Genomic DNA, 23,239 nt, shown 5'->3' with positions numbered 1-23,239 from the left:
CCCAGTATTTACCTAGGTAGCACATCCGCCTGGGCCAGGGACTTCCGTCATTCGTAGGGTTCAAGGTCGTCGTATTGAGATCAGTCCTAATTCTTCTAAAGGATTGACTTGCTCTATTCCGATAGGTGTACTCAACACCTCTGCTGTGCATTAGTGCTCGATACCTCGGAAAGACGCATGTCCCACTGCGCGATGCAGTCAGAGCGGGAGCCTTTATCCTCGCGTTGCCAGTGCCACGCGAGCCTTGAGTACAGTCGCGAGCTAATGTGTGGGCGCACGAGAGTGAAAGAGTGAGAAAGAGAGGAAGCTGCGACCACAGCCCATCCTAACCGCGTGCGTGACGTGACGTTAGCGGTACAATGAGGAAAGAGCGCCCAGTCAACAAACAACATTAACTTCACGCCTTGCACAACACCCCAGGTAGAAGCGGATATCTTTGATTATAAGTCTTGAAGAGAATGTAGGAACAGCAAAAGAGCCAGAACTTCGATAGCCACCATCCAGCCACACTCTAATCGCAAAATACGGCATACTGAACCAACGAGACTAGGCAGGAAGAACGGTATAGTGGTATAGTGGTATAAAGGCGAAGACACCAAGGTAAAGGATGTAGACAGGATTGAGAATTTGGAGTCTAAACAAAGCGCACCCGGGGCCTGAAAGTCACACCTAGGATATACCCTCTCATGCCACTACTGTAGAAAATGATGAGTCTAGCCATCATTGACCGTTTACCAAGATGCACCAATAACCACTAACCCCTGCCATTTTTGCGTCTGTTATCGGTTTTTCGGATTTATGCCTTGGCGTCGGCGGGAGCCTCGCTGCTCTCAGCCTTGGGCGCGTCGGTGGCGGGCTCGCCGGCGGGGGCGTCACCGGAGGGCTCGGCCTCGGACGATGTCCAGAGGGTCTAGATGGGTCAGTATGCTTGAGTGAAGAAAGACTTGGGGTGAGCTTACAAGGTTGTCACGGAGAAGCTGCATGATAAGGGTAGAGTCCTTGTAGCTCTCCTCAGACAGGGTGTCGAGCTCTGCAGATTCATTAGCCTTGTTCAGAACGACTACTTCGTCCTTCACATACCAGCAATAGCGTCATCGAAAGCCTGCTTGGCGAGTTGGCAAGCCTGGTCGGGCGAGTTGAGGATCTCGTAGTAGAAAACGGAGAAGTTCAATGCGAGACCGAGACGGATGGGGTGGGTAGGAGCAAGGTTGGAGGCAGCAACGTCGGTAGCAGCCTTGTAAGCCTCGAGCGACTTGTCGGCAGAGGTCTTGCGCTTGTCACCAACGGCGAACTCGGCAAGGTAACGGTGGTAGTCGCCCTTCCTGAAAAGACACGGCGATTAGCAAACTGGCTAGTCAAATGCACGTGGCGCCTTACATCTTGTGGTAGAAGACCTTGGACTCTCCGCTCTCAGCAGAGGGGATCAGGTGGCTGTCAAGGCACTCGAGGATGTCCTCGCAGATCTTGGCCAGCTCGGCCTCGATCTTCTGGCGGTACTCCTTGATCAGAGTGACCTGGGTCTCGTTGCCCTTGGACTCCTCCTTCTGCTCGATCGAGGTGACGATTCTCCAGGAGGCGCGGCGGGCACCGATGACGTTCTTATAGGCAACGGAAAGGAGATTTCGCTCCTCGACGGAGAGCTCCTGGTCTGCGGAGGCAACGGCCTTCATGTTCTCGACCATCTCTGTCACATGTCGTTAGGACACGATGCGGTGCGTTGTTTGTAGTGCGCTTACCCTCGTAACGCTCGGCCTGCTCGGCCAGCTTGGCCAGGTACACGGAGTCTTCGTAACCCATTGTGATGTGTGGTCTGTGCAAATCGCTGTTAGCTGATGTAAATCGAGTTGAAGCGCGCGACAAGTGCAACCAGTGGCTATCGCAGTTGCTCAACAGCGAGCAAGCCCCTCAATGTGCGCTATGGCCGTAATCGGAGAAAATGTCGTTTCGCTGCCGTTGTCGACTGTTCGCTGGCTGTCCTGTTTGTGTTGAGGACTCGGAGTATGCGGCAAGTGGAGATGTGCCAATTGCTTGCGTGGACTCTACACCTCACAACAGAGGCGCAAAGAGGGGCGGCTCGAGCTACCACGGGTCTCCGAAAAGAGCGCCGATACACGACACCCACGACAACAGCGGCCGAGCGACTTGAGACGAGCGATTTCGACAGCCGGCCATGCTGATGGGAAGAGCGGGCCTTGTTTACTGCGGCTGGGGGCGCAAATTGCAGCTGTCCGCGGATTCGGGGGGAGTGACGAAATGCAGTGGAGCAGCACTTACGTAGAGAAAAGTTGGTATGGAGAGGGAATGTAGGCTGCTAGAGGCGGCGATGTGGTGTTGGCAAGAAAGTGAAGTGCAGATGTTTTGGTCAAGGGCGGCTTGTGGTTGAGTTATCAGAGGAGGGGACTTGAGAGGGAGAGAACCCGACCAGTTGACTCGTCTTGGCGTCGATCACGCCTGCCTATCCTTGGTTTCACACGGCCCAGAACTGGCGCGACCTTCTATTCTGACAGGCGAACACCATCCGCCACCGCCTCAGCGGCCCCTTCCTGGCCTGAGTAGTACCTGCTGTTGTTTACAGGCTTGCAGAGTCGCCTTGGAGACGCTGTCGTCGAGTCCCTGAACAACATGCCCCGCAGTACACCCTTTCCATGACAGCTACAAGGACCGGGCTTCACTACGAGCATTGGGCATCACGTTTGGCCTTGAGCAGCGCACATTGGCTCTGCCTCGACAATGGATGCGATGACTGTGAACACGCCGAACATACGTTGAACGAAAAACATGCCATGCTGTTCGGAGAGCCTTGGGGTCAAGACCATGTTGTTGCAATCGTTGTAGTGATACAGACCCCGAAGTCTTCTTGTCACATGGTGCTTGTTGTGCTTTTTATGCTGAAGCAACTTTCACAATTCAACAACACATCGACAGACGTGTCTCCAACGTTACCCCTCCGGTCTTCCCAGATATACAGGCGTATTATGCTAAGAGGTCATGCGCGTACCAAACTGTCGAGTGGGCCAGGCAACGATGTTGAGACCCTTCGAAATCACGTGGCGATGACGCACATGTACGTCCAAGCTCCCATGTCTTCCAGATGTCGAGCCATCACTCCACCTCAGCATACCAATTGCATATAACCACCCAACACCCAGCATCTCATCTCTCTACCGATCCGCCAAAATGCTTCGCACATCCATCATCAAGAGCGCGCGCTCAATTGCCGCTCCTCGCTACTTCTCCGCCTCCGCCCTCCGCATGGCTGAGGGATCCACCGGCTCTGGAGCTTCAAGGGCTACTGGTGCCGCTGGCGGGTGAGTCTATGCTCATGAACTGTAAATCCTATATCCAGACTAACCGGTATTGTAGTGACGCCTTCACCAAGCGCGAGGCTGCCAGCGAAGAGCTCTACATCCGCCAAGAAGAGAAGGCCAAGTACGTACTCCAGCTCTCTATATCCCGATATCCCGATGATTACTTCGCACCGTTTCAGACCGAGCAACGATCCGGTACAACGTTCTGTCATAGTACAACGTTCTGACAACAAACAGGCTCCTCGCAATCAAGGACAAGCTCAAGCAGCAAAGGCAGCATATGGAGGATCTGGACAAGCACATGTCAGTAATCATAGCTTGGCGAAATACACGACTAACAACAACACAGTGACGACGTCATTGCTGAGTCTGAGCGCTCCGGCCAGGGCGAGCAAAAGTGAGCGCGTAGCGGGTGCTCCGGACGAATATCGCGGGCCGACCCATACGTCGTGTTATACTTGCTATGATAAACAATAAAGATATCGAAAGAACATAAACTTGGCAATTGGGCTGTTGGACTTCACGGCAGATGCTTGCGTTATCTCGTACTTGCTTCTTCATCTCGTCCTTGTTCGTGTCAGAGAGAGCATGGGTCTGAATACTTCAAGGTCTCCTTCCCGGCACATATGTGGGCCTGCCATCTCAACACTCGCACCTGCCACTTTGAGGCTTGATGGGTTCTTCACCGCAGGATGCTCCAAAGTTGCCCTTTTCGTTCAGTGTGCATCTGTACATCTGTACATCACGTTTCAGTATACATCAAGCGAAGTACTACCGAACGACCACGGAAACTTTCGGTATCACGCGGAAGTGCGTCATTCGCTCTGATTCGTTCGAGTAGGTCGTTTCTCGGATTATTACAACGTCAGCTCATCGAAGATCTGGAGACCGCGGGATCCACTACATGGATACAGCCCGGGATACTCCAGCCACCACCCCGCTCGAGGCTGGATCACAACTCGATATTTCCCGTTTTGTTTTTCTGCCGCGAAGGATCTGACGACAACACATCCTCGTATTCAGGCCCGCTGCTCCAGCCTCCGATATCTGGAGCAAGTGCTTACGCAGCCTCGCGCAAAGTCTGTCATCGCACAATCGGCCGGAGAGCGGAGAACGTGACTCCCTTGCGCCGACCTAGAACATAGTTCACTGCCGTGTGATACCGCTGCATCGGTATGGTCGATCGTGAAATTCGGTCATCTCTCCAGCCGCATTCGCAGTGTCGAATATAGACTTTACTCCTTTTTTGCGAACATGCCGACTGTATGAACGCCTGACTGCCTAGGCCTCCAGACCGCCGTCATTGTTAGCCCATTTCAAACGCCTTCCGTGTTCACGCAGCTAGGCGTTTTACTTTTTCTAGCGAAACAGGTACTTGGGCTCGTACTCGTGCGTGCCGCAGGGATCCCACTAGCACGTGTGGCAGATAGCCGACATCTTACCACGAACATCCCGGCTGCGATCACAACTACAAGCGACTACCCTGTGAACGTTCGAGTAACTTTCAAGATCATGCTGCGTTCTCATTTGGCCGCCGCCGTCGTCCGTTCGAATTAACCGTTGGCCCAGCCCTCTGACAACCTCCTCTTCACCCCCACCAGGTGAACCATGCTTCTTCCACAGGATGCCCCATGCCACCACCAAGTACATCCCACCCATTTCTGTATCAAGGGACAGCGAGACGACGTCATGGTAAGCATCGCTTTGACTTCGATATGGAAAACCCTGGATCTGGAATCCACCCGTTGCTCCCATCAACGAATGAAGCAAAGCTCGGAGAGTTATCGCGCCGAGAAGACTACGAAGAGACGACACTGAACCAAATTAGGTATGACGAGAGCGGGTGAGGGATCTATTCAGGGTCTTCGCTATAGCCTTGGCCACCGAGCATATATGGTCTCCTTTGTCGCTCAGCATCACCAGTTCATACATCTAGCCACTGATCTGCACTGATCTCAAACACCCAAACTTCACCGTTACTCAACTAGCTGCATAAGCTTTATTGCTCCCCAGACGCTCTAATATAACCGTCCCTCGCCAATACGAAAGTCTTCTCTCCATCAACCACCTCACCGCCAAGTCTAGCAGTTACTCACACGAACCGCCTACATGGCGCAGTCAAGTTTGAACTCAAACAACTCACTGCCTCAATACTACGGTCAGACGCTGCAAGATGGGACGATAATGGAGTCTCCCGTCATGCCAACACACCCGCGTGGATCCAGCGACTCGAGGCAGGAGCTTCTACGACTGCCTGCACAGCCTCACCAAGCACATATGGACTACAACGTCGATCCTGAGTCACATAATGCGCCCGTACAACAGGCCAACAACACCTTTGGTCTAACGCCAATGCCTTCGAACCGAAAACTGGGAGGACAAGCCGACATCCGTGACTGGGATGCAACACCTCGTCCACGACGACCATCTCAACCTGTGCCTTACAGCCCAACCACACACCGTGGTCCTTACGTAGAAGACTACTCTGAAGAGGAAGACATCGATCCCCGCGATCCTCGCGCGTACCGTCGCCCAAGCAGGAGAACGCAAGGCCCTCCCAGTGCGTACCGCAACTACCATGAGCAGAACTCCAGGTATGGGCCCATACCTAGGAACAGTGTCGACCACAACATGCAGCCTTATTACAGCGACACACCAGGCAAGCCTAACTACGAAATGTACTACCCCGATGGAGGTAACTACGGTGGACGCCGCCCTCCTATACCCTACGCAGGAGGAAGTCGAGGACCACCTAACTACCCACCTCAGGAGAGTGTGATGAGGTTGCCATGGATGATCTGGATGGGAAGTAACGCAAAAAACCGTAAGTCACCCTCCTGTCTCACTATCCCACATCGCTAACACATCTCGCAGACTTTGTCGCTTTCGTCGGCGAGTTTGTAGGAACAACCATGTTTCTCTTCTTCGCCTTCTCCGGCACCCAAGTCGCCAACATCGATTCATCCGCCACCCCCGACTCCAACACTACGACCAACGAATCCGCTGGTTTCTCTCCCATCGTCTTGCTCTACATCGCTCTCGTCTTCGCTTTCTCACTCATGGTAAACGTATGGGTCTTCTTCCGTATCAGCGGTGGTTTGTTCAATCCCGCCGTGACGTTCGCCATGCTGCTCTGCCGCGCTCTGTCTCCCATCCGCGCCTTCCTGCTGGTAGCAGCGCAGATCAGCGGAAGTATCTTTGCCAGTTTCCTCGTCAGCGTCTTGTTCCCCACGTCCTTCAATGTGCGGACGACGTTGGGTGAGGGCACGAGTTTAGCCCAGGGTGTCTTCATCGAAGCTATCCTCACCGCCGAACTGGTCTTTACCATCTTCATGTTGGCAAAGGAGAAGCATAAAGGTATTTCATCTCGTCATCCTCCCCTTAACACCAACTAACACCTTCCAGCTACATTCATCGCCCCCGTCGGCATTGGCCTCGCCCTCTTCATCGCAGAACTCGTCGGCGTCTACTACACCGGCGGCTCGCTCAACCCCGCCCGCTCCTTCGGCCCCTGCGTCGTAACCGGCGTCTTCGACAACGAACACTGGATCTACTGGGTGGGCCCCGCAGCCGGCGCCATCATCGCCGTCGTCTTCTACCAATTCATCAAGATACTCGAATACGAAGTCGCCAACCCCGGTCAAGACGACGACGATAAAGACCAAGAAGTCAAGGAAGTCATTGAAAAGGAGAGGGAGGGCAGCCAAGAACCTGATCTCGAAAGGGGGGATGCGGGTGGTATGACGGGTGGCATGGGTGGCGGACCCCCGGGTAACGGTCATGTTCCTCTGCCTACCGTGAGTAGTCAGCAGCGTTTGCGGGCTGTGCATAGTGTACAGGGTCTTGTTCATCAAGCGCGCAAGAAAAGGGCGCAGGAGGGGCAGGGGTTTGGGGGGAGGGGCGAGCATACGTACTAAGATCCACAGGCTGAGTGCGATTATGGAAAGAGACTCCGTGTCGGAGCCTTGAAGAAGAGATGTGTTAATGAGGTATGAGGATCAAGGGATGAACCGATGGGTCCATGGGTCACGGTAATGTGTTTATGTGGTTGGTTTACGACTCTCCTTAGGTTTGATCTTATGAGAGTACATGAGAGAGTGATTTGGTTATGGGATATGCATGGGCTTGGGTTTGGGTTATGGGATGGGTTACGAAATTAGAATGTACAAATAGCTACGTATATAGAGCTGGGTTTGGGTATGAATGCGACGATGATCGCAGCCTGGCTGGCATAGCAAAAAGAATGATTGCATGTCTTTACTACCAACTCTGCACAACTTCTACTATCTTCAAGTGTTGCTATTGGAGGATTTTGTAGCATATTCTGCATACTAGGGACTTGTATCGCAACCCAAGTTGGGGAGTAACCCAGAACCTGGTTCTTCGATCATTAGGAGTTCCGTACCTCATCTCTCAGAACTCAATGATACAACAGCAGTGTATAACAATCTCCGTGTCTTACATCCCACTCCTCAACGCGATCCTGCCCCCATCCTACCTACTCCCTTCCAATCCCTTCCCAACCTCCTGCGAAGTCAACGAAAGACACATCATCAAAACCCTATCCCATCCACCCCGGTACGTCACCTCACCATCGTCCATATGCAATTCTACATCCGCATCCCCGAACCTTACCCTACATCCTCCTTCTCCACAAACCCCACGCGATCCGTCACCCCATCACAGCATCGAAACCCCACGCATTCGCGATTCCGATACCGATAATACCGAACCCATCCGCATGACATCAGAACGACGTCCAGTGACGCAGAAAGAGGAGGTTGAAGTTCGCCTCGTTTCGCCAAACTCAAAACCAACCCCAAACCTTGCTGATGCCGTGTGACGGACTAGTGCGAACCCAACGCTCGGGACGTTTAGGGTCTGGTATGCGAAAGGGCTATTTTTTGCGCATTAGCAAGAACGGGAGGTAGGGGTGTGGTTCTTTCACCCGTTTGCCTTAATTTCCTTAACGGGGTATTGGGGGCGTGGCCGGGGGTTATTGGATGACGAGTTGTGACGACGGGTCTACTGTGGAGGGAAGAGGAAAGTACGATAGTGGGATCTTTTCTTTATGTTTAGAGCGAAGAAGTGTGTTTAGTAATGGTCTAAGAAGAGCAGAAATCTAATGCATCTTACCGGCGTGTATACGAAGGGTTGCTTCATCCTCATCGTATGCCTTGCCTCGCCTTTTGCAGTACGACGTACCTCGCAGAAGCAGCCCAACAGACACAATTCAGGTTCACAGTCACAGTCAAACAGTGCCGTTCCTACGACAGCTTACACTTCAGACATGCATGCATGCACCTCCGGTTCAGCTCTTGAAAAAAAAGGAACTTATTCAGGCATTAAGTCATCTCAAATGATAAGAATGTGTCGCACTGTCTTTAGCATCTTCCACTCCATCTTCTTCGGCCTCCCCTCTCTCCACTTCTGCCTTGCAGCTCGCAATTGAACAACAACAGTATGAAAGAAAAAATGGTATAGCAAAGACGGGGTCTCAAACCCAATCCACCTTCAACCCCAACTTCCACGTCTCTCTTTTCTCTCGCTCCCTCTTCCGTGTTCCCTTGCGCTCCGCTCCTCGAATCGTCGTAATCAAGCAAAGATAACAAAGTAAGCCTCCTACACACAAAGTGCAGATGAAGCGAATGCAAGAAGAATATGTATGTGTGAGAGTGTGTTTGTGTGTGAACAGACAAGGAGAATATTTGTAGGTAGGTAGGTAGGTAACGATAAGTATGGAAAGACAAAGACCAACGACATGATCAGAGTAAATAGCGTGGTTGCGTAATCAAGAAACATAGCAAGCAGCAAGCGCCCAGTAAAGCACAAACGCCCAAGATAACAACAACAGAAGCAGAGAAAGGGTTTGTAAGGACCAATCGCCGCCCTGTCTCCTAGCCCAAAGCCCAAAGGAAGCCCCGTTATGCTCCGATATGAGAGAAGAGATGATGGCCCAAAAAAGCGATCGATGTAGATAAGGGTATATGAAAACAAGAGGGGGTTTTGTTTTTTGTTGTTCCACCAAAACAGCCAGCCAACCAACTTACTAATCGACGACGGCGGCAGCAGCGGCGGCAACCGCGACCACGACGGCGACAACGAGTAATACTATACTTCCGTGGGATTGGGGAAATCAAAGTCGCTGACTAGATTGCCAAAAGCGTCATTGTCGTTGCCCGTCTGTAGAAACGAGTCAAAGTCGAAAGTTTCGAGGGCGCCAGCGTCGTCGCCAAAGTTGAGGCCGAGATCGAAGCCGTTGGGCTATTCGTCATGTTAGCAGATGCGATTTGAATCAGAGAAGGATGAAGACTTACGTCACCATCAATGTTACCAAACGGCGGACCCCCGTTGTCCATGTTCTGGTCGGAAGGCGGTTGGGGTTGCACGGGTTGCGGCTGACCGTTTTGTCCCTGGTTGAAGGATTGCTTGTGTACTGGCGTGATGGGTGCGACGGGAGTGGAGGATGTGGGTGTCGGTGGTTCTTCGCCGTTTGTCGTGGCGGGAGTAGAACCTGCGGCCCCCTTTTTGTTGTTTGCGGGCTTCTAAAATCAATATCAACGATGCTCAAGGGTATAAGAGAAGCGCGAGACGTTACCTTATTGTCTTTGGTCACCTTCTTCTTGGGGTTGGCCTTGTTTCCTTGGTTCGGTGTCGGTGGTGCCTGGTTAGACACGGATGGAGAGGGTTCTGGTCGGGGTGGTTCGTTTGTGGGCGCTGGAGGTGGTGGCATCTGTTGCCGCTGCTGAGGGTTTTGGCCCATAGGTCCTCCCATCTGCTGACCACCTGGACCCATCATACCTGGTTGGGGCCCTCGCCAACCGTTCTGTTGCATCTGGCCATTCCGCATGGCTTCCATTTGCGCAGGCGTTAATTGCTGACCATTGAAGTTGGGCGGCTGCGGATGTGAGCTTGGAGGGCGCATCATGGGGTTGCCGTTCGGGCCGGACATATTCTGGGGATAGAATTGTGGAGGCATTCCTGGGGGTGCCAGACTGGGGTCGAAGTTCATATTGGGTGCGGGAGATGCGCGTTGCTGCCCCATCATTCCCTCGGGCATAGGCGAGCCAGGTAGATTCTGCTGGCCGAGCTTTGGTGTGCCTCGCTTCATCTGGTCGGCGGGGTTGGGTGATGGGCCGCCGGCTCTGCTACCTTGAGGCGACATGGCTGCGCCAAAACCTGGGGCGCCAATAACGCCCTGCTGAGGATGTCCAGATTGATTGTCTTGCTCTTGGCGGGCCATGAGTAACCGTTTCTTGTTCTGCTGCTCGAGCAGCATGAGCTGCATCTGGTAGTCCTGCAGCGCGTGGTTGCCCTGCTGGGGAGCGCCTGGAGGGTTGTTGGGCATGTTGCCGGGCCGTGGACCGTTGCCAGCGAAGGTTAGGTCTTGCCCGTCGAGGCCGGACTGGGCCATGGGGGAGCCTTGGACGCCAGAGTTCATACCCTGGGGGGAGGAAGTGTTACTCATTGCCACTCTGTGTTGATGGGCCAGACTTTGGGCATATACCTCGATGTTCTTCTGCTGCGCACCTGGGCCTTGCGGCATGAACTCATTGAACTGGTTGCTGGGCATGTTACCGGCGTTCATACCACCTGTGGGCGGGTCTTGATTAGCTTGTACTCTCCACATGGGTGTGACAGATGACGTACCGTCGACGCGGGGGCGCTTGTTTGGGGAAGGGGCATTTTCGTTAGACCCTGGCGAGTTGGGGCGGTTGCCGTTCATGTCCATGTTGGAGCCGTCTCGTTGCATCTGAATCATGTTGGGGTTCTTCATGGGCTGCATGCCCGCCATGGGGTTGCCGGCGCTGGGGAGAGTTAGTCGGGGTTCGAGTATCGCGAGATCGCAGAGAAAGTGCGAGGGCTTACGGTCGGTTGTTCATAGCGGCTGCCCGCTTGAGGTCGGTCTGGTTGCCGTTGGTCATGGCACCGTTCCGCATCATGTACTGGGCGCCGTTCATGGGGTTGGTGGCCATCATGAGGCGCTGGTCCCGCTGCTGGTTCTGGATGTGGCCCAGATTCTGCGTCTCAGTCAGTACGCTTCCGTGTCTACAACTGCGCGGCTACCTACCCGGTTGTGGCCGAGATACTGGGCCGCATTCTTGGGCCCGCCGCCGCCGCCTCTTGCAGCGGCGAAGATGTCCCAGAACTGGACCCACCAGTCGAGCAGGAACGAGTTGTCGGCGGCCTGGCCCGGGGGCATGAGCGGCAGGGGCAGGTCGTCGGGCATGTCGATGTCGCTGGCGCCATTGGGCTTGTTGTTGGGGCTGGCCTTCTCCGTGTTGAGCTTGAGGTCGCAGTCGAGCATGGCGCGCGCGAGGGTGTGGTGGCGGTTGCGTAGGAAGTAGTCGTAGATGTACGTGTTGAGCTTTTCCTTGGGGTCCTGGTCGCCCATGCGTTTGGGATGCGCCATGTTGCCCATGATGGGGGTGCCGTTGAGCGAGCCGTTCGCATTCATCTGCGCCATCTGCGCCATTTGCTGGTTCTGCATCGCGAGGGAAGGAGTCGGGCGGCGCGGCAGGCGCGGTGGACGGGTGGGGGGTTAGCGATAGGTGCGCGGTGGTAGCAATAGACGCGCTGTGTTGTGCACCTCGGTGCTGGACGGGCCTCTACAACAGCATGGGAGGGCGTCGCCACGGTGCGTGTCGGAGCGGAGCGTCGTGCCAAGGACGGGTCGAGGACGACGATGGCGTGGAGGTCGCGCGAGATGGCAGCTCTGGGGTGCCGGGTGTGGGTAGCGACGCTGGTGTCGTCGCGATGAAAAGGCGGCGGCTGATGCACGGTACTATGGGTCGGGGGGTTAGCGTGAAGGAAGGTCTTGAACAGCGCCCTGGAGGGACCTCACGGCGCGCTACACGGGTCTGCCAAGAGATGCGATCACGACAACAACACCTGCGAAATCTTTTGCCTGCACGAGAGGGCGCGATTGAAGCAACTGCACAAAGGGACTGCAGCGGGATCGTGCAAACTCTGAGCTGCTCAGCGCGAGGGGAAGAGCGGCCGCTCGTGAGCTGCGCCAAGTGGTCCACGTGATCTCGGTATTATTAGATCCCCTATGCTCCAGCCTCCCATTGCGCAGCATCGCGCTCTCATCAGAACTGCCTCGATATTTGCTTTTCTACTCGCATAAAGCAATTCAAGACGTCAGACATGGCGGAATTCAAGTGTCGTGACCGCATCGCAGTATCGTATGCACCAGGGCCGATATCTAGGGAGGTTGGTGGGGCACATGTAACGCGAACCCGACCGTCATGCCCCGACCAGTGCTGGTAGCAGATCATTCATACACCCTGATGGGTTCACCGACTTGGTCGTAGTTGCGCGAAATCCAAGTCAACAAGTCCTACACAGTAAGATTAAGGGGCTGCAAAGACTAAATGCACAATGTAGCATGCGAGGCCGCCTTCAGCGATCAATGGTGCGTCGATGGTGTGGTATTGCAATTGCGCGATTGCAATTACCCTCTAATTGGCTTCCATGGCCGTCGTCAATAGTGCACCCTATCTAGTCGTGCATCGAGTCTGAGCACAAATCGCCTGCCCGACTCCATAACAGCACGACAGTATGCAATTCCTTCGAGACCGTGTCTTCAGAGAATGCCTACCTTGCTGTCGCATATCTCTCCGTCACGCTTCCACACTATACATGGATCGGCGAATGCCTGCTTGCTAAACCTAAATAGCAAGTGTAATTTCTCCTCAACCCTACCTCATTCTACTCGTCATCGGGAGGCATCTCGTCGTCAATGTAGCGGATCAGCGTTATCCGCATCTCCGTTGTGTCGTTGCCGCGAAGGACGTCACTGACAAAGTGCGCTTCAACCTGCATGTGTACCTGGTGGGTGTTAGTCCATTACCCACGCCCCATCTTGATGCGGTATATGCGTACCATCTCTAGTGAACCCCGCAGCACGCCCACCAGTATGTTGGAGAACCACAGCTCATCCTGCGCGCGGCCGTCGTCAGGCAGCTCTACGAAGTCGGCCAGCGGGTTCTCCTCGAAGATGAGGGAGAACTGCTTGTTGTCGCTTGACCAGTTGGTGATTGTCGGTGTGATATTCAGGAAGATCTTGAAGCCGACCTACAACCATATGTCAGCTTGCGGTCTATATCCCATTGATTCGGTGGCGCTACCTTTGAGATCATCTCCGAGACCTCGCGGAAGTTGGTGCAGGCAGGCGCGCTCGACTTGGCCAGGAAGTCTTCAATCAGCCGTATGCCGATGTTGTATCCCATGCGCTCCAGTTGCTTGTTGACGTCGGCGTAGTTGTATTCGTAGTCCTTGCATAGTTGCGCGACAATGGTGCCGTATGTGAGGGTGACGAGTTCGGCGCTGACCTTGTCTACTCGAGTCCTGGCACCGTCAGAAGCGGTCGCTTAGAGTGGCCATATGCGAGACTTACTTCCACACTCTGACATCTATTAGCACATGTGCAGCAACTACTAGACGTCTGGAGCTCACTCCTCGCCCATGCGGGCTGCTTTGGTCGATGACGCCATGATTGCGGGGGTTTAGTCGGACGATGTGTGTGGTGTCGAAGTGTGAGAGTAGACTGTTGCGTGTGTTTGGTATATTAAGTCGCTGATATCAAGTCGTGTTGTTGCGTCGGGGAGCATGCGGACTGCGGAGGAGCGTACCTGGGACGCCCGGGCCCTAGCGTAGATCTGCCTTGAGGAAAGTTTACCAGCTACAACTGACCACAACCACCGCGCACCAATCCACAGACCCCGCCCGTATACCGAATCAAGCACCCCTCCATCGCCATGTCGAGAGAAAAGCGACCCGCCAACGAGGCTTTTGGCACGAGCCAGCTGGTCAAGCGCACCAAGTCAGACGCGAATCTGGGAAGCTCTGCAGTAGCCGTCGTGAACGGCTCGGGCGCAAATGGCGCGCTGATACAAGCGGTATGTTATGCCCACGGACTTTTGATAGAGTACCAAGCTGAAGATTGCGACGTGCTGACAGGTGCTGTAGGGCTCGCGTACCAGCGCGCTGCAGTCGCCGGTTATGGAGTTGACGGGCCATTCTGGGGAGATCTTCGCCGCGCGCTTCGATCCGACAGGACAGTACATAGCTTCGGGCTCCATGGACCGCTCTATATGTCAGTCATCTGTGAACACGTGAGAGATATGCGCTAACATGAACAGTACTCTGGCGCAGCTCTGGATCATGCGAAAACTACGGCATTCTCACTGGACATAAGCAGGCAGTCCTGGATCTGCACTGGTCGCGCGACTCCAAGGTTCTCTTCTCCGCCTCGGCAGACATGCACCTAGCAAGTTGGGATGTGGAGACAGGCGAGAGGATACGAAGACACCCAGGGCACGAGGAGGTTATCAACTGCATGGACGTCAGCAAGCGCGGTGAAGAGGTGCTTGTGAGCGGGTCCGACGACGGCTACATCGGGGTGAGTGCATCAGTATATCGTTCTGGGACATTTCTAACTCTCACAGATCTGGGACACGAGAACGAAAGACGCCGTAACATTCATCCCCACCGACTTTCCCATAACCGCCATATGCCTGGCCGAAGCCGGCAACGAGCTCTTCACCGGCGGCATCGACAACGACATCAAAGTCTGGGATCTGCGGAAACAAGCCGTCACATACACACTCCTCGGGCACACCGACACCGTCACTTCGCTCCAAATGTCCCCAGACAACCAAACCCTCCTCTCCAACGCACACGACTCGACCGTCAGAACATGGGACGTGAGACCCTTTGCGCCTGCAGACAGGCGCATCCAAACATACGACGGAGCTCCCACGGGTCAAGAGCGCAACCTGCTAAAGGCCAGCTGGGATTCCAAGGGCGAGAAGATCGCAGCCGGTAGCGGAGACCAGAGCGTAGCCGTTTGGGAAACGCGAACAGGAAAGCTACTGCACAAGCTCCCCGGCCATCGAGGTGCCGTCAACGACGTGCGGTTCCACCCGCTCGGTGAACCAATTTGTAAGTACCCTAAATCTCCTTTTGCATTCGTCCCTCTACCTGTTCTCCGCTCTGGACCCCGCGCTACGCTTCAGCTTTCCGACCGGATGATGATCATGGCGGATCGGGTTTGGAGAACGAGCGAACAATTTCGATTGTTAGCGCTTGAGGCGGATAGGAGAGTAGTCCTTTGCATTGACACTCCTCACCGCTGAACACAACGCTATGATCTTTCGAACACGAAGCTAACTTGGCAATCTTAGTGGTATCCGCATCTTCAGACCGCAAGCTCATGGTAGGCGAGCTAGGCAAGTGAACGTGGAGATGAAGCAACTTGGTGCGTAGGAAGCAACTTGGCTACGCAAACATGCTTCGAGATGGATCATCAATCCCCGGGGGAAAAACGTGGAGAGAAAGGACCGAGGAACATCCGGCCCCACGGTACGTCAGAAGACGTTGTTTACATATAGAACTGGATACGCCGGTGCGACATTTGACAGGGTACGGAGTCGCATGTACTGTCTTCCACAACACAGCGAAAAGGAAGGGGGTCAAAAGACGCGTCGAGGAAACGACCCGAATAGTTACTTTTGGACAGTTATGACGCGCAACACCATCGACAATGTAAAGAGTAAACAAAATACAACCAAAGTCAATCAAGATGAATACCCGCGTCTTATGCACCGTTATGAATGCCGTTGCACGTAAATAGCACACTTGCGAAGCTACTGGTGCTCAGTCGTTCCTCATTGGGGTAGACGTTTCATGTTGTTTTTGTGCGAGCCAACCAGCGTGCTGCGGGCCTGACGCTTTTGCTACCAGCGACTTTTCCGGTCAATCACCACAGGCCCGCCAGACTCGAGAACATCTAGATCTGATGCACCGATACAGGCGAACCGCGGTCCGTGACACGTCCTGGATCGCTGCTGCTGCCGGGCTGATGGCGGAGACGCGTTTCACCTTTCCAGCGATCAAAGTCTGATACGCCACTCGTCGCGGAAACGCATGGCGCTCAATGCTTTCTCGACTTCTGACCGTCCCTCGTTACTGGGACGCTGTGACCCATGTCATCTTTTGGTGCGGAGCTCGCGACCACCACCTCCTCTCTTACTCTTTCATCTCCTTCGTGTTTGTCTTGCATCTATTTTCCTTCCAGTCATTGGTAATAGAGGTAGCGGTTGCTGTGCTCCTGCTTGTTTCGCTTCTTTTCATTCTTTTGCGCTCGTTTGGCCGAGGTGCGCTGCTGGATAGCCCTGTCTGGTCCTTTTTTCCACTCTTTTCCCTTTTACTATTCACTTTCAGAGTCTGGGAACATCTTTGTTTCGACGGCTTTTCTCCAAAGTTGAGAGGTTGTTAGCCAAACGGTTCGCTCCAACTGGATTACTTTGCATATGCTGGGTACGGTCTTGGGCAAGGGCGAGATCCATTCATTGTTCTTTCACTCCACACTTTCTGTTCCTGGAAACGGTTCGGGTACACGGCGTTCCTGCATTGGTTCTGGAGTATCCTTTCTCTTATTCGCCCTTGTCTTGTCTTGAGTGAAATCAACACAGAGACCTTCGGCTAGTACGACGCGTCTGCTATAAGGGATTCACGTACGCCCAAGATAGAACTTGGGGGCTCGTAACCGTATATTTCTGGACTTGAGGGAATCACCGCGCTATATACGGATCACCATGTTTCGGTCACCACTCTTCGCTTGGTCGCCGCGGCCAGACCAGAACCAGGACTTCGACGCAACGCCGGCAACGCAGTCGACATCTCGGTTCAGCGCGTTCCGCAGTAATGTGCGGGGCATGGTCAACGGGTCGTCGATATATTCGCAGTCGCCGGCTATGAATAACAACAACAATATCAACACACCCAAAACGCCCTTCCTGGGCTTCTGGAACCGCCAACAACCGGCCAACCAGGACGGGCTGCCCACCCATCAGCACGCGCATCGCGAATCACATGATTCGAGGGCTCCATTTCATGCGCACCACACAGCGGGCTCCTACATCGGCGCCATCAACCCGCCTCAAGATCCGCAGGAACCCACCACACTCTACGCTCGTCACCCAGCCGATGTACCACTACCCAACCAGCAGGAGGGATTCGTAGACCCCGAGATCCAGCAACTACAAGATGAAATCAACGGCCGACGACACAAGCGACGGAAGCACCGAAGAAGAAAGCACCACCGCACCGAACGATCCGCATCCAACGCATCCAGCGGTTCCAACGGATGGGTACGCAGACGCGAACAGCGCGGCACCACCGCAGTATACATCCGCGGATCAGCTGCACGCGGGAAGATGATCGCATGTGTGATATCCGGCACCTTTCTCATCACCATCCTCGCAATCTGTATGTTCCCTTCCCTCAACGCAATATCAAAACATAGATCACACACTAACAACCCCTCCCCCCACAGACCTAGCCATCGCCCTAACCAACCGGTCCCTCGGCCAAGAAATCCACATCCTCTTCATCATGGTCCTCCTCACCATAACAATCTTCTTCTGCCACTCCCTCATCCGCCTCTGCATGCTCATGCTGAACCCGCCGCGCCACGAACACCGCGCCGCCATGCCCGACATGACGGGCGGCGGCGACGGTTTCCAGCCCATCGTCCCCATTCGCGTGCACCTGCGGCGCGACGAGGAAAGCGCAGACGCGGATATGGATGACGTGTTGGAGAACGACATGGTGGGTGCGGGTGGGGATGAGGAGGGCAAGAATATGCCGCCGCCTCCGCCGCCGGCGTATGGGCTTTGGAGGAGTAGTGTGAGGGTTGATCCGAATTTGCTTCATTGGCAGAGGGTTGAGGATGCTGCAAGGGGTAGCGCTATCTCCGCTGCTATTGTCAACTCTTCCCGTGCCTCGCTCTCTGGTCCTGCGGCTCTCGCAGCAGCATCTCTCCGCGGCAGCGCAGCCTCCACATCGTCACATCAGCCTCCACAGCACCAGCAAGAAGGTCCCCGCCCCCCGTCTTACGCCTCAGAAGACGGCGTAAGTTACATCGTTGAAGCGGAACCGAGACACACGACGAATGTACGGGATAGCACTCGAGGCGCGTTGAACGACATTCATCCTGCGTGGCGCCCTGGGTATGCGATGAGTGAGATTAGGGGTGGGGAATTGCCGGCGAGTGCTATGAACGGTAGTCGCTCTTAAGAACTTGTATGGCTGTTGTGGCTATCGCATCGTGGCATAGCGCGTCGCCCAGTTTGTTTGGTTCTACTTTGTAGCGTTCTAGCATTTGCGTATGTGTGTTTTGAGTACTTGAGGAGTGTGTACAATGGCATCGTTCTACCACTTTCAAATCCTGCATTTCTTGTCCTCTATTCTCTATCCTGCATTCTCAAGCTCACTTGATGGACGCGCTCTTCATCTCACACGTTTCTCACACTCTTACCCGCGCTCACCTCTCTCGCTCTTGCTTCTTCCATTATTCGGCTCTTGTCACGCAGATGAGGTCACGCCGTTGGTTATGAAACGCGCAGAAGAACGAGGTGTACGTCACGCATGTTGTGGATATAGTAAACAGTTTCAGCCACTCTGTTTGAGGGTTTGTTCTTGTCTTTTCGTCATCGGCACTGCGTGCGTTATTGGAAGTCGCATCTCTTCGTCTTTTGGTTCTGTGGCTAGTTCGTTGTCGTGTTTCCCAGGTAAACTCGTTCTAGCGCCTATGCGTCAAGTCAAGGCAGTGTGTCCACGGTATTGCTCTGTGTTTCGTTCTATGAAGACGATATTTCTCAAGTTGTCATATTGATTGACATCAAACGCTTTGGGGGCGTCCATTGGAAGAGCATCATCTCCATTCCTTCCTTCGCTTTTCTCGTCGTTCTATTCCCCATATCCCACAAGTTCCGGCCATTCAATGCCTTCTCGCCCGTGAAGCATCGCTAGGTAGTCCTCAGATACCCCGTCTCAAACTTCCCCCTTGACCCAGCCTTCTCTCTTCATATTCATCCAAGTCGAAACCAGATTGTTCCCTAATGGCTTCATCTCTTTCCCTGACATATATGTCCAATCTATCCTCCTCCACCCTCCTCTTCCGTGCCCAATCCTGCCAATCACGCCAATACTCTTCTCGGAGCGCGGACCACATAGCGCGTCGACCCCCTTCCACGTCCCTTTTGTTATTAGACAGGTCCGTAGCAAATTGGTACCCTCTTTGCTGCACCTCGACCGATTTGAGCTTCGCATGCCGATTCTCAACGCGGCTAGCTAGTACAGTGGCAGAAGCAGAGTATGTCGCGCTGATGAGCTTTCCGTGCCCGTCCATCCAGATATCCGGTAGCTTGTCCTCCGCAACGTCCCAGCCAGCTATGACATCAGACAGGAGCAAGAAGACTCTTCGCTCCAGATCTGGCAGGGGAATCTTGCCACTCTGCAATGCTTCGCACGCATCTTCCCCCGGGCTCTTGAGCGAGATGGAGATGCTCACCTGTTCTTTTGCGGCATCTTTCAACGCCTTTATGAGGCCTACGACGTTGATACGCAGCGTGCTTAGTGATGTTGCGGTGGCGGTTTCGAAAACAAGAGCGATGTTGAATGACGCGATGGATCTATCCCATCTGGGTATGAAGAAGCAGCAAGGACGTGTACGGCAGTGTACTCGCAAAAAGTGGAAGTCCTTGAAACTGGTCCTACTCTTGGTACTCGTTTTGACCATGGTAACGTTTGTGTTGTGAGTCAACATGTTCCTGATTCTGAAATCAGAACGTGACTCCCTGCTGAGCTGCCAGATGTTCAGCTGTAGCCCGTGTATGGTATGATTATCCATGTCTAGTATTGGACCTCCAGGCGATAGTGCCGCTAGGTTGATGATCTTTGACAGGACACTTCGAGGAAGGTCCAGGAGGTGGCGTGGCTTTGAGCCTAGTTGTCTGATGACGACGTCTCCATTCTGGTCCACTGCGAACTCCCTCCAGTGACTATGTTCCTTGTCAAATGTGACTCGCATGTATGGTTCCACAAAATGTATGCTGACAGAGTGAATAAGCCGGTCGAAATTGGCGAATCTTTGTAAACTAAATTGTCCGTTTCCGATCAAACTGGACAAGATCGCATTGAAGTCGTTGACTAAGTCTCTCGGATACTGCCTTTTCCGTACCTCATACCGCTTCTTCTGTTCCTCATTCCGTGCGAAGGAATTCCCGCACTCAGGGTCCAGTCTCCTACCAGTGCAAGCGAATGTGATTGGTGACCTTTTTGCACCGTTCTTCCAAAGCAATCGTAACAAGGGCAGTGCATCGAAATCATCCAGTGCATGCTTGCAAGAGTGGTAGCACATGGCATCGACATCGATATGTACCTTTTTTAGCATCCCAAACTGACTGCCGATGTTGGATAGCCATACGGAAGCATATGCGAACTGATGATAAGCTTTCCCATCGAAATTGTCATAGCGCGGATTATTTCTTCCATCATGACGATCGAGAACTCGCGAGAAAACAAAGTTATTGTCGCTATAGAACACACTGGCTGCCTCATGGTATATCTGTCGACAGACCAGCAGCAGCGGTAATCCCAAGTAGAAGTCATGGGTGAACTCATCAGCAGCGCCGATTCTGGACTCGAGTTCCGTCTCAAACCTGGCTGTCAGGTCGTGGAATCCCTCATCTGTGTCGTAATTTCTTCGTTTGGGTTCGACGGCATTGTAAGCATGGGTGTTGTGAAGGAGGATTGGTTCGGCGCGCTTGAACAACTGTTCGTAAATCAAGTTGCGGATCTCGCCTGGCCGGTCAAGGAATGAGGGCTCGCTTGGATCGGCTGGGTGTGAGTCTTGCTTTGGAATTTGCATCCTGGCGATGGTGCTGTACTCAGTTGGATGGAATTATGCTATGGACGATACGCGACGGGAGAGCGACGAGTTGTGTGCTACCGCGAGGAGCGCCAACGAGAACAGAAGCGACTGTGTATACAGATCTGAGGTGCTTGCCTGCAACGCCGTCGCGACAGTGGAACTCGTAACAAAAGATCGGAAAGCGAACGCTGATATTGTTGCGCGCAAAACGAGCAACTCTCTGCCGTATCGTCGCCCAGAGAGACACGAGAGCAGTCGCGAGAAGCTCAAGCTTGCCGGCGGGAGCTTACGGAGCCAACGAGCGAAGAGGTGAAATGAAGCTTCAAAGATGCGTCGTGACGATCGTAAACAAGGCGAGGTTTGCCTCAGGCGCCCATCACACCTTCCCATCCTCGACGAACGCAAAGACACACGTGATAGAATCAGGTCGCATACAGCCACACATGCGAGAAGAGCGAATAATAAAGAGTAACCATACCGATAACTTTGAATCAAAAGGCGTAGAGAACGACTTCATTGCCATCTGCGTATGCTTCAATTCGAATCATCGATCACGGATACACTCTTCCTTCATCTCAGTCCGCTCAAAGAAACCAAGATCCATCGCCATCCCACCCTAATCATAAAACCCCAAAATCTTATTCGCCCGATCCAAAATAACCCTCTCACCAGGCCCCAACCCTTGCGCATCACTATCCCACTCCTGTAACCCCATAGCCCTCCTCCCCTCCTCGCCCACCAACTCTTCCATATCCCCAGCTGTAATACGCCCAACATGCTCACTCTCACCAACGCCCCCACCAAAATCCGGGCTCGGAGTTCCCGCGAGAAAGTTTTCACGTTGACGAACAAGGTAATTGGCGTTATCCTCCGTCATGGGACAAGCAGGGATATAAAGGACGCTGGAGTCAGAGGATCCGGCGTGGGTTTTGTCGACACTGTGGATGGTGTCGCAGTGCCAGGCTACGTAGTCACCCGGCCTGACCTTCGGCATATGAATCATAGACTTCTGCAAGTTAAGATGCGGGTGTAGCAAATGTGACAGTTCCTGGCCGCGACCGGGTGTTGCGCCGTGGACCCAGGCGTTTTGCGTCTTATCCATTTCCCAGTTGTCTGAGGCGAGGAAATCGGCGGAGTTTGTGGTGGAGGAGGAGGAGGGTGTTTGCGCGCCTGGCTCGACGCCGCGTTTGGGGGAGAAGAAGGGGCGGAGGAGGTAGTATGCTGTTGCTTTTGCCAACAGCGGGTTGACTAGGAGTGTACCTTCGAAGGGACCGGTGTTGGAGAGCGAGAGCCAGCCTTGGAACATGCGGAATGCGCTGCATGCTCCTACGCCTTGGTGAAGGTCTGAAATGACGGGGAGACGACAACTGGCTTCCCAGGGGTCAAATTCTTCCCATCGCCCTTTCCATACAGAGTCGTAGACTTTGCCTAGCCCGTAGCCTTCTTCGTCCCAGCGCTCTACGCTGCCGCCGTCGACGTGTGGGCCTAGGGCGAACTTGGCGTCGCCGGGGAGGCGCATGCGCAGGCGGTCGGCGTAGCTTATGGGGTGTTTTGTGGAGAGCGGGATGTGTGGGTTGAGGCTGTGCCAGTAGGACATGAGGAAGGATTGCGTCTTGAGGAGATTCGGGTTACCGCGGGCGAGGAGCTGGGTGCGCGACCAGTATAGTTCGAAGACTTGGGGGTTGTCGGCGGGGAAGGCTGCAGAATGGTTAGTTATGCGTATGTTTCCAGGATGCGCGCAGACGTACCCTTTGTCTGAGGATTCTGGCGAATGTACTCTCTCAAATCTTCCTTCCATTGCAGCGCTTCCTGCTCTGGTACCACATTCCGGATGACAGCGACACCCCTCTTCCGCAGCTCACTGCTGAAAGACTCGGGCGCATTGTCGATATCTTTGAAATCAATCTCTGGGATAACCTGACTGCCACGCTCAACAATCAGCGGAATCTCCTCGCGCAGATCTCGAAGGAGGCGTTCCCAAGATTCTCGCACTTCGGCTTCGTGCCCACGGATCAGACGGCTCTTGAGCTCGGCATATTCGGGCGTCAGAGGCGTAAACTCCTGTCCCGAGAGCGATGCGAAAGCGTCGGATATGTCGCCAGCGCGCTTCTGGGCTTGTGTCGCGGCGGTGCGCAATTGTGTGACGGCGCGTCTCGTCGGAGATCGGATGGTTCGGAGCGCGGAGAGCATCGCGGAGGTTCGTATG

At 54.0% G+C, this 23,239-nt stretch overlaps 9 protein-coding genes across 9 annotated transcripts; 4 read left to right on the top strand and 5 right to left on the bottom strand.

Annotated features, from left to right (window-relative positions):
* Positions 1-796: 796 nt before the first annotated feature.
* J4E79_010253 (uncharacterized protein) lies at positions 797-1,797 on the bottom strand (the record flags this gene model as incomplete). The annotated part of the gene is made up of 5 exons (XM_049359092.1): positions 797-910; positions 960-1,030; positions 1,081-1,322; positions 1,378-1,684; positions 1,737-1,797. 5 exons carry the CDS (start codon positions 1,795-1,797, stop codon positions 797-799), a joined length of 795 nt encoding a protein of 264 aa, XP_049206470.1.
* A 1,380-nt stretch (positions 1,798-3,177) lies between these two features.
* On the top strand, positions 3,178-3,709 carry J4E79_010252 (uncharacterized protein; the record flags this gene model as incomplete). The annotated part of the gene is made up of 4 exons (XM_049359091.1): positions 3,178-3,308; positions 3,364-3,429; positions 3,546-3,611; positions 3,658-3,709. 4 exons carry the CDS (start codon positions 3,178-3,180, stop codon positions 3,707-3,709), a joined length of 315 nt encoding a protein of 104 aa, XP_049206469.1.
* A 1,708-nt stretch (positions 3,710-5,417) lies between these two features.
* Positions 5,418-7,225, top strand: J4E79_010251 (uncharacterized protein; the record flags this gene model as incomplete). Its single annotated transcript, XM_049359090.1, has 3 exons — positions 5,418-6,132; positions 6,183-6,665; positions 6,714-7,225. 3 exons carry the CDS (start codon positions 5,418-5,420, stop codon positions 7,223-7,225), a joined length of 1,710 nt encoding a protein of 569 aa, XP_049206468.1.
* A 2,194-nt stretch (positions 7,226-9,419) lies between these two features.
* Positions 9,420-11,799, bottom strand: J4E79_010250 (uncharacterized protein; the record flags this gene model as incomplete). The annotated part of the gene is made up of 6 exons (XM_049359089.1): positions 9,420-9,572; positions 9,626-9,853; positions 9,907-10,901; positions 10,959-11,116; positions 11,178-11,329; positions 11,380-11,799. 6 exons carry the CDS (start codon positions 11,797-11,799, stop codon positions 9,420-9,422), a joined length of 2,106 nt encoding a protein of 701 aa, XP_049206467.1.
* Positions 11,800-13,022: 1,223 nt separating this feature from the next.
* Positions 13,023-13,807, bottom strand: J4E79_010249 (uncharacterized protein; the record flags this gene model as incomplete). Its single annotated transcript, XM_049359088.1, has 4 exons — positions 13,023-13,142; positions 13,197-13,388; positions 13,442-13,661; positions 13,770-13,807. The coding sequence occupies 4 exons, from the start codon at positions 13,805-13,807 to the stop codon at positions 13,023-13,025; spliced, it is 570 nt and encodes a 189-aa protein (XP_049206466.1).
* A 264-nt stretch (positions 13,808-14,071) lies between these two features.
* J4E79_010248 (uncharacterized protein) lies at positions 14,072-15,552 on the top strand (the record flags this gene model as incomplete). The annotated part of the gene is made up of 5 exons (XM_049359087.1): positions 14,072-14,212; positions 14,283-14,409; positions 14,456-14,715; positions 14,762-15,257; positions 15,500-15,552. 5 exons carry the CDS (start codon positions 14,072-14,074, stop codon positions 15,550-15,552), a joined length of 1,077 nt encoding a protein of 358 aa, XP_049206465.1.
* Positions 15,553-16,912: 1,360 nt separating this feature from the next.
* J4E79_010247 (uncharacterized protein) lies at positions 16,913-18,300 on the top strand (the record flags this gene model as incomplete). The annotated part of the gene is given in 3 exon segments (XM_049359086.1): positions 16,913-17,585; positions 17,653-18,230; positions 18,250-18,300. 3 exon segments carry the CDS (start codon positions 16,913-16,915, stop codon positions 18,298-18,300), a joined length of 1,302 nt encoding a protein of 433 aa, XP_049206464.1.
* An 837-nt stretch (positions 18,301-19,137) lies between these two features.
* Positions 19,138-21,030, bottom strand: J4E79_010246 (uncharacterized protein; the record flags this gene model as incomplete). The annotated part of the gene is made up of 2 exons (XM_049359085.1): positions 19,138-20,281; positions 20,348-21,030. The coding sequence occupies 2 exons, from the start codon at positions 21,028-21,030 to the stop codon at positions 19,138-19,140; spliced, it is 1,827 nt and encodes a 608-aa protein (XP_049206463.1).
* A 619-nt stretch (positions 21,031-21,649) lies between these two features.
* On the bottom strand, positions 21,650-23,223 carry J4E79_010245 (uncharacterized protein; the record flags this gene model as incomplete). The annotated part of the gene is made up of 2 exons (XM_049359084.1): positions 21,650-22,731; positions 22,782-23,223. The coding sequence occupies 2 exons, from the start codon at positions 23,221-23,223 to the stop codon at positions 21,650-21,652; spliced, it is 1,524 nt and encodes a 507-aa protein (XP_049206462.1).
* Between the last annotated feature and the right edge of the window lie 16 nt (positions 23,224-23,239).

This window comes from Alternaria viburni (genome assembly GCF_023758015.1).
Source record: "Alternaria viburni strain BMP 2772 chromosome Unknown scaffold_29, whole genome shotgun sequence".
Taxonomy (NCBI): Eukaryota; Fungi; Ascomycota; class Dothideomycetes; order Pleosporales; family Pleosporaceae; genus Alternaria; species Alternaria viburni.
The sequence above is the reverse complement of the archived record's forward strand: the minus strand, read 5'-3'. Positions and strand labels throughout refer to the sequence as shown.